General features: G+C 35.0%; 1 protein-coding gene across 1 annotated transcript in view; it reads left to right on the top strand.

Moving 5' to 3' along the window:
• Window positions 1–2743: 2743 nt before the first annotated feature.
• Window positions 2744–9604, top strand: part of LOC104285737 (nipped-B-like protein) — a 32570-nt gene continuing 25709 nt past the window's right edge. The window contains exons 1-3 of the mRNA XM_009884234.1: window positions 2744–2895; window positions 5566–5731; window positions 6894–7024. Of these exons, the coding sequence (XP_009882536.1) occupies window positions 2832–2895; window positions 5566–5731; window positions 6894–7024 (361 nt within the window). The 5' untranslated portion in view covers window positions 2744–2831. The remainder of the gene's footprint in view (window positions 2896–5565; window positions 5732–6893; window positions 7025–9604) is intronic.

The following is a 9604-nucleotide window of genomic DNA, read 5'->3' on the forward strand; positions in this document are numbered from 1 at the left end:
AACTAACAGTTTCATTTTTTTCGGTCTAGGGATAGAAACGCTGTTCTACTGGTAATAGCTACTGTACAAAGCTGATAATGTAAAATTTTCTAAATATTGATAAATGTTGATTCTTCTTGACTAATTGTGAGCTGCTACAATGTATTACTTTTAACTGTTGTTACAGTTGGGGAATGAAAAAACAAAACACAACAAAACTTGTCTGTCAGTCAAGCCATTAATTGTTGAATGCTGTTCTGATGTTTTGTATGAAAGAATGTATCTTGTCTTGAGCTGTCAAATTTTTTTTCCCGAACTGCTTGATATTTTGAATTCCCTAAATGAGTGGGTTTAGTAATGTTCTCAATGACATCAAATTTGAGTTCTAGTTTCACTGGACCTCAGTCTCTAGTTCTGGAATTGAATCCTACCTTGTTTGCCAGTTTTGCAGATACAGTTTTGCTCTCAATGCAACAGATGTAATATTTGGACCCAGATATTCCTACATGGTTTCTTCATATTGTGCTTGTTGTATAAACTAATCCCATCACTTAGTCCCGTCAGTTTTTTGTTTGCTCTCATCTGTTTACCCACATTGTCATACTTACAAAAACTTCGTAGTGTTAAGAGACAGACTTCTTGAATCGTAGTGCTTAGTTCCCAGCTGGTGCAGGCAACCATATCCTGTTCCTTCTGTAACATCTGTATGATCCATCTTTAAAGTAATGGTGTTGCTTATCTATGCTACTACTCCTAATGGCAGGCTGTTCCGGAAAGTGGCATCTCTGATGGTGAGAAGTTCTGTTCTGATTTTCTTCTTGCTTGCGTTCATGGCCCCCACTTAATGTTGTGTTAGCATTACCCTATAGTATTCTTCCTTTGTAACCTTCTTTGACTGCTTTAGAGAGAGCTATTACATCCCCTCTTGACCCTTATTTTGTTAGCTAAGCAAACCAACCCCTTCTACTCTCCTCTTAGAAAGCTTACTCTTCCCCTGACCATCCTAGCTCTCTGTTCCACTCTCAGGTCTTGATCTTGCCAGTTCATATTTCTTATTGTGTATCTGTGGAGAAGGTTTCTAATTTAAGTGTCTAGTTTTGGAGGATTTTTTTCCCATTGAATATCTGTATAACTTAATTATTGTGGCAGTAACACCAGGAAAGAACTTGCATTTGTAGTGAAGGCCTCTGATGTATACAGCTTTCCCAGGCAATTAGGAAGGGAAAGTGAACAGATCCGTGCTCCCCCCCCTTGTTTCCATGTTACATACAGGATTTCCAATAATACTGACTAGTGACATGACCTTAGTCAGCTTTGCAGTTTCAGTCAGGAGAGGAGAGAACATCAGATGTGACCTTTTTCTTGTATATACAACTTATGTGTGAAAGGTGTTCTTTAACTACTTACCTTTCAATGAAAACTTAAATTCTAAAAGCATTGTCAGCTCTTGTGGGTTTGCTGTTGCAGACTCATTGTGGGAAAAGTTAGGTCCTTTTCTTTATTTTTTTTATTTTTTTTTTCTTTAAGAATTGCTTGTTTATGGAACTGAGAAACCACTGAAATTGTGTGTATATTGGTATTCGTTTCGGGTAAAGAAACTCCAGTATCAAGTAGTATTTGAAACTGCTCTGGATGTTTGAAGGCTGTTTTCTCCTGGATTAAAAAAAAAAAACAACAAACCAAACACAACCCACATAACATATCTATCTGCAGCAGTTTCCTTAACTAGATTTCTGCACCTGTAATGTACTATACTTTTAGTAAACAAATGTAATTTAGTGGTGGGAATGAGCCTGTGGCAGTTGCAGCAGTTCCTTTCCTTTAATTTATTTTGTTTGTCTTCAGAAAATATCATGCTCAATTTTTGTCATTTTGTTAGTATAACAATAGTGGATTGTAATGTGTAATCTTTCTAAATTTTTGTTGTTTTGGAACTGCAGTTGAAATCATTGTGATGATCTTTTGGGGGGAGTTGATGTGTGGGGGGTTGGGTTTTTTTGTCCTTTTTTTTTTTTTTTTAAATAGCGTGGACTTCCTTACAACTGGGATCTTTATAGTTAGTGAAAACTGGATGAACAAATTCCTTTTCAATAGTTGAATATAAACTGTGCTGTTTTACAGGAAATAGAGCTAGTTCAGTGTGACTAAACCTTTTCTTTCTGTGGAGTGGGTGAAACAGTTCCTGGTAGTAGTTTGATCAGAGAATGTTTAATATTAAAGACACATTTTCAGATCAATGTTGAAATAGCTACTGCTTTTAAAATATACTAAGATTTTGTATTTGTTGCTTTATTTACTATTTGACTTTTGCATCTGTGGATTATTCCTTTTGGTTTTGCTAGCTTCTTATATGAAAAATATCTCTTTCTCCAAAATTGGGAAGTGAATATAGCAGCTAATTACTTAAACTGGTTATGGATTGTGTTGTCCACTGCAGTATGAACCAACAGAAGTTTTGTTACCAATTTTTGAGTTGGTACTGTATAACCTGGGCAAATTTTCTTTTGGTTGCCTTATCTTGCATCTTTTTTGGTGAAGGGCTCTGCTTCTGAGACCAAAAGCTTGCCTTTTGATTGCTTAATGCCATTTGATATTTAAATTCTACATTATTCTACCCACCTTTGACAAAATTTATTTAGTATGCAGCTGAGGTTATGGTCTGTGTTTCATTTATGTTATTGAATTTAAAATTCTTTTAAGTAAACCAAGAATTTTAATTTGTTTTTTTTGTGTGTGTGTTTTTTGTTTTGTTTTGTTTTGGTTTTTTTTTAGTGCTTGGGAGATGGGAAGTAATGATAGCTGGCACCTGAACTAAAATATCTGTGTAGGCACTACTATCCCAGAACTTCAGGATGAATGGGGATATGCCTCATGTTCCCATCACTACTCTTGCAGGGATTGCTAGTCTTACAGACCGTAAGTACTCTTCTTTTTTTTTTTTTTTTTTTTGTCTTTGCTATGTTCCCTTCTACCTCTTCAGTAAATATCTGCATTTTCAAAATATTAAAAATAGTTTTATTTTAAATGTTCTTAAAAGTAAATCTGTTCAAAATCAGATTTGGTATTAAAAATGTTAATTTTGTCATTGCTCAAATTTTAAAAATATATTCAAACAAAATATGCTAATTTAAACATGAAATGAAATGTAGATTAAAAAACCAACCTTAAGTAAATGCAAAACATAAAATATAGAAATTGATTTTTTGTTTGAAATATCATTCAGTAACATATCTGGGTACCTCCCAAATAAAGAAAAACATATAAATGATAAAATACTTCTCTAAAACATACATCTCATCATCTTCACTGAAAAAAGAGAGAGAAAGAGAAGATTAGACTGATCTTCAGCTAGAGTGAGTTGTGGAATATGCTCAACATACTTGAAACCTAGTTCCTTAGTTTTGGACAAAGTACAAAAAAGTTGCTCTAATTAACAGGTGCAAAGAATGGCTGCTAGAATGGAAATAAGCAGCTGAACCAATGAGGCTTCTTTCTTGGCTGTTCAGCCTACAAAAGGAACAGATGAGGTGTGTGTGCTGTCTTTAAATATGTCAGGAAGACAAGATGCAAGGAAAGGAAAAGAACTGTTTGCATTAAAAGCTGATACTGGTGCAAAAGCAAATGGTTATAATCTGACCAAAAATAAATTCCTAGTGGAAACTAAGAGGAGATTTATGATTTCTATAATGAGGTGCTAGAACAACCACTTCAATAAGAGAAGTTGGGACAAAGATGCATCTTGTTTATAAAGTGTAAGCAAGAGTTTATAGCTCAGTTGTCTGTCTGAGGATACTCGAACTTAGTGACTCCAGTGCTTCTTCTGAGCTCTTGTTTTTATTATTATACTGTTGAAATTTGGAGACTTTCCAGGAGACACTGGTCTATACCCAGCAATTGAATTTAATTGCCTACAGTAAAAAAAGCAGATGTATTCGAGGTGAAAAAACCCACTTCTTCATATCTTTCTGATATTCTGAAATATCAAATTGGAAGATGCTGCTTATGTATTTATATGTGTATATATGTATCATTATGTGTGTCTAATAATGTGCCATCAGGATGCAAATCATAAGTTTCTGGGCTATGGAAAGTTTTCCAGCACTAAGTGTTTGCAGGTAAGGTTCTAAAGAAGTCAAAATACTTAGCTGGTAGAAGTCACTGGTCAAAGTCCTGGTGCAAGAGTTTCTTGAAACACTGAACTACCTTTGGTGAGATTAACCCTTGTGTTAGGTGCATTTGCTTTTTTATCTGTTGGATTTATCTGATGTTTAGAAACTCAAGAGTAGGTGAAAGCAAAAGGCTTGTCACTGCTTCACCTTATTTATATCTATGTGAAAAGAAGGTACTGGAATGGACAAGTCCTATTGCCCTAAAAACATGGAGGACATGATGACTAGAGGCAGTAAAGTAGGCTCAGTTAACTAGCTGAATTTATACTGTTTTAATAAATATGTTTTGCTGATCTTGCAAATTTTTCCAAGTTCCAAGGCACATTCAAGGTAATCTAATGCAAGTGATGAAAGCTAGCTATTTTAATAATACACTTTTTTTTTTAATTGCAGTTTATTTCTAAATACAGTAATGATATACATTGTATGTGGAAAAAAAAATACTGGAATTCTGCTCCCCCCTTTTTTAAAAAAAAGAATTTCAAAATATAAAAGAGCCAAAAGAGTATATTTCATGGTTATTTTTTTCTGAAGCTATTTCTAATGTAATCAGCCTGGGAACTTGAAGTCAGAGTCAGCTTGTGTTTGTGGACCCATGAAAGTGACTTTCCTATGTAGCAGGCTTTTTGGCCTCTCCTGGTTTACTCTCATCTCTGTAGCCCTGCCAAATCATCTGGTCAAGACTTCTTATTTGGTACACTTCCTTGTTATGCCTATAGGTAGACCTAAGAATGCCTTCTGAAGGTATAATATGCTCATTTATAATCTGATTGAAATATTGTGATAGGTGTTTTCATTATAAATCTTTATACCAAGATTTGTGAATAGGTATATTGAATACAACAGGAGAAAAATAAGCTGAGAATTTTATTAGTGGCTTAAATTAGTCATTGGGTTGTTTAGTTTTTTTGGTGGTGGTTTTTTTGGTGTGTTTTTTTTTTCTTCTTTTTTTTAAATCTCCCCTGACCATACAAAGTAGGAACACTAATTAAATATGAAGGTCAGAGCAGAAAAATTAAAGTATATGATCAACGCACTTAGTATTGCATGCAGCTACAAGGATTTTGCATTTTCTTCTTTCCCTTTATATATGCTTTCAGCTCCAAGAGAAAACATTAAATAACTTAATATTCTGTAATGTTTAAAAGTATGTTTTTATTCATAACACTTGCCTTTGCACAGTTAAATAGTTACAGTAATATAACTTATGGACTTGACTGCATTACTTTGTTTGAAAGAGAGTCCAGCCTTTGTGTGTGTGTGTGTTCATGATTAAAAGAAACCCAGAAAACTTACCTATATTTCAAATGTAGTTGTCAGGTTTTCTTTCTTTATCACATGATGGAGTAATAAGGTGTCCATCTTTCTATGCTTGTGTTTCATGAAATGGTTCTGAACAACTGTTTTCTGATAACAGTTTTGAACCAGCTGCCTCTTCCATCACCTTTACCTGCTACAACAACAAAAAGCCTGCTTTTCAACGGACGGATAGCTGAAGAGGTGAACTGCCTTCTGGCTTGCAGGGATGAAAATCTGGTTTCACAGCTCGTCCACAGTCTCAATCAGGTGTCAACAGATCACATGTATGTATTTTGAACTTCAACTATATCAGATCATTATCCTTATTCCTTGAAATTAAAATGAACTGAATTGAGAAGGGTGTTTGTGAGAATCTGAAAATTGGAATGTGCAGGTTTTTTATTAGGCTAGTTTAGCAAATTACAGCTGTGTGAGTCAACTGTTTCAGTCAATCAGAACGTTAGTAATTGTCCAACAGCACTTAGCATAACTAATTTTTTTTTTTTACTAGATCTGCTGCTTGTTCCATTCTTGCTAGTTAGGAGTGCAAACTTTGTGGTATTGATTGTGCAATAGTCATTTGTGTTCCACTCTGGTTAATAATGCACATAGATTATATACCCAGTAGTATACAAAAAGATACTTTTTTGAGACACCCACGTAAGACCTGTGTCAGTTCTGATTAGATATTGAACTTAAATATTTTAAGAATTGAACCAGCAAGTATGCTAACATATTCCTTTTTTTAAATATATATTCTTTTTCATTTTTCCCTGGTGTCCTTTGAACTGTCTTATGTTGACAGTCCTGTCTTTTTTCCTACATGTTCCAATCAATGGTTTTGATAAAATGGAAGTTGCTTTTAAAAGTCCTCAAAGCAAAAAATAGGTGTAAGCAAGGATGCATTTATAGAAAATCCATTACATTTTTGATGGTTCAAAGGGAATCCTGTGATGTCAAAGATATGTCAGTTTTCCTTTTTAAAAGAAAAGATCCTCAAAGTGTTGGGCTGCAACCTGAATGTTATACATTCACACATATCTTATTTTCACTTCTACAATAATACTTGATGTTATGTGAAAGCGTTCTTATTTTATGGGGAAGATCATGATATAAAAGTGGGCATATGAAACTTTTTATAATAGTATGAAACTGACAGCCATGTATATATAAGTGCTTATTAACAGAAAATAATTTTGAAGGCTAGTAGGAATAACTCTTCCATTCCTTAAGAGAGAAAAAAAAAATAGAGGCAGGGAACAGTGCTTTGCAGACTTGAGGGTTTTTTTCTATATTTTAACAGTAAATTGTTGTCTTTTGTTTTGTTTGGGGTTTTTTTGTTTGGGTTTTTTTTTTTGTTATGGTGTTGTTTCTTTACTTGACTCATGGTTTCTTGTAATTTGAAAATGCATTTGCCTCTTTATTTGCTTACTTCCCCAATTCCAGAGAATTGAAAGATAACCTTGGCAGTGATGATCCAGAGGGAGATATACCAGTCTTGCTGCAGGCTATCCTGGCAAGGAATCCTAATGTTTTCAGGGAGAAAAGCATGCAAAACAGATATGGGGTACAAAGCGGTAAGGATTTTTGATTATTCATTGATTGTGTTCTGTGTTGTTCTGTAAGTTTAGGGGTCTGATACTAACCACAAATATATATGGAGGACAACTGTGATTGATATTTATGCCTTACCTTATATTTGATAGTGATATAAAGTTATGTATCTTGAGATCTTCTACGTGCAATTGTATTAGAGTAAGCATGGAAATAAACTCTACTGGGTATTTTTGTAAAAAATAATGTTTAATTTCAGTGCTAAATTTAATTTCTAGGATGAGTAATTGGATTTTATTTTAAAGTAATTTAATTTTAATTTCTTTATGGCTAGGTTCATATATTTGTCTTGGTAAATAATTGAAATTGGTAAAATATGCCTTGATCTTAGTGAAAACCTGTACAATTATAGTGTATCATTGTAGTGGTAGTTCTTAATAGTTCTGGGGAAAGTAATGTTAAATGAACCATACTTAACAGCTCCTCCCTGCCATTCCTCTTCTCAGCAATTTGTGATGCCCTACAGATTTTATTGTTTTGGCAGCTAATTCTTTTCTGAGGTTTAGTGAGATATACTGCTAGATATCAAAGATGGAGAAGAGGAGAGACCAAGCAAAGGATTAATCAGACAGATTCTACTTGTAGATCTGGAGACTTCTTCATTTGCACCTGAAATCTTTTCTTTAAATACTAAACTATGAAATAAGTAGGAGAATTTCCAGAGTTATCACAGTGTGAGGATAAAGGTTTGTTAGCATTGTAGAGATATAGATAGAAGTGTTACTAGAGTCCACAGAGGACAGAAAGTGTATAGTGTTTTTTGGAGGGGAAAATAATAAAATGAGACTATTATGTTCGTTCACCTAGGCTAGGGAGTAAAAAGCCATACAATACGTGTTCTGTCCTTAGCAAGTTCTTTTCAAATAATGTTTCTTGAAAGAATGCAGAAATTTCCTGGAATGAAAATGTGAAAGGCAGTGCTAAATATTTAGTAGCTCATTGATACATATATCCTGAAATTTAAGCTCTGAAAACAGTCTCTAGATTCTGGGTTTTGTGGTAGCCATGGCAGAGTATGATTTTTCCAGTTGTGGGAAGAGTTGTGACTGTCTTGCCAGTTTTTGCAGAGTGGTTCCACAAATAACATACGCTTGAATCAGAGTTTTCCACCAATTTTGTAGAGTAAAATAATTTTTTACCAGTGCAAAGGGAGACATAGTTTTTTAATTATTTGTTCCAGCAGAGGCTTTTGAAAGAAAGAAGATAAAGAGAGTTAATTTCTTTCTAATTTTTGCTAATTCTGTGCTTCAGAGGTGGGAGAAAACTTTTGCAGCTTGATTCAACAGGTTAAGAATAATCCTTAATGAAATAAAAGCACATCTATCTTTAGTAAATGTGCTTTGGCCTATGCTTGAAGGAAGGTACTAGTACAGAATTAAAAACAATTCAACATGAAACTTAAAAGAATAGTTGATGTTATTAAAATAAAGTGAAAATGGCTTCAGAGAACCAGAAGAGATCAGACTTAAAACTTCCTTGAATATTTAATTTACATAATTCTGAATACTTGTACCACTGCAAACATGGCAATGTAAGTGTGAAATCAGAAAAATTGAAAGAAAGGAGGAAGAGGGGAAAAGCATAGCTGTAGACTAAGTATTTTGAGAGGAAGGAGGCCCTGGAATTAATGTTTGGAAAAGCTAGGCGAAGTGTGACTTTATTTTCTATGGAAATAGGGGGATGCTTAAGCTAGATGCTGGCAAATTGTGGTAGCCTTGTTATCTGTTAATATATCCCATTGAGATCTCCAAGGCCAAAGGAGGATATACTGATGTGTTCTGGCTGCAAAGGATGAGTTTTCTCCTGCTTTCTGAACAGATTTTGTAATCTCTGTAGAGTCGTGATTTGTAGAACAATTGGGGGTTTGGTAGAGATCTTACATAATGCATTTTGCCAGCTAGAAGAATGAAATTTAGGCTCTTTTCTAATATTTCAAATTCATCTCTTCTGCTTTTCTTACTGTCTTCCTTCTGAATACTGTCCTTCTGCCTTCTGTTGAGTCCAGCATGAAGTGAAGTCAGCACTGGGTACTGTGACCCAGTATTTGTAATGCCCAGAATTAAGAAGGAACGAAGGCAGCAGAACCCCCTGTCTATTTACTCAGCCTGGGGTGGGCCTCTGCATCATGATCCCTTGAGTGTCAGTTCCAGCGTTAGTATGGACAAACTGAATTCAAATTCATTTCTCCCAGCTTTCTAATGCAAGCTTTCTACTTCAATTTTGGCAGCCTGATCTACCTGTTGGTTGTTTTGATGTTCCTCAGTGGACCGATGCTTGGGTATGTGGGCATCTACATGACGTACTTTCACAACCAGATTCTCTATCCGAGCAGCAATATCTTGCCACAGTTCAGCAGCCCAGATGGGCTTACCTCTGCGCTGCCAGTTGCTCTGCTTCCACTGCTGTAACCACCCCCACAGAGCATTTCCAACATCCATGAATCAGTATAGAGGTAAAGTACTGGCCATTTCTCTCGCTCAGCAATGTCCAAAGCCAGCTGGATGGCTTTTACCTCTGCAAACTGGCTTGATTCACCTTGTCCT

Source organism: Charadrius vociferus, unplaced genomic scaffold, assembly GCF_000708025.1.
Source record: "Charadrius vociferus isolate BGI_N301 unplaced genomic scaffold, ASM70802v2 scaffold420, whole genome shotgun sequence".
NCBI classification, from domain to species: Eukaryota; Metazoa; Chordata; class Aves; order Charadriiformes; family Charadriidae; genus Charadrius; species Charadrius vociferus.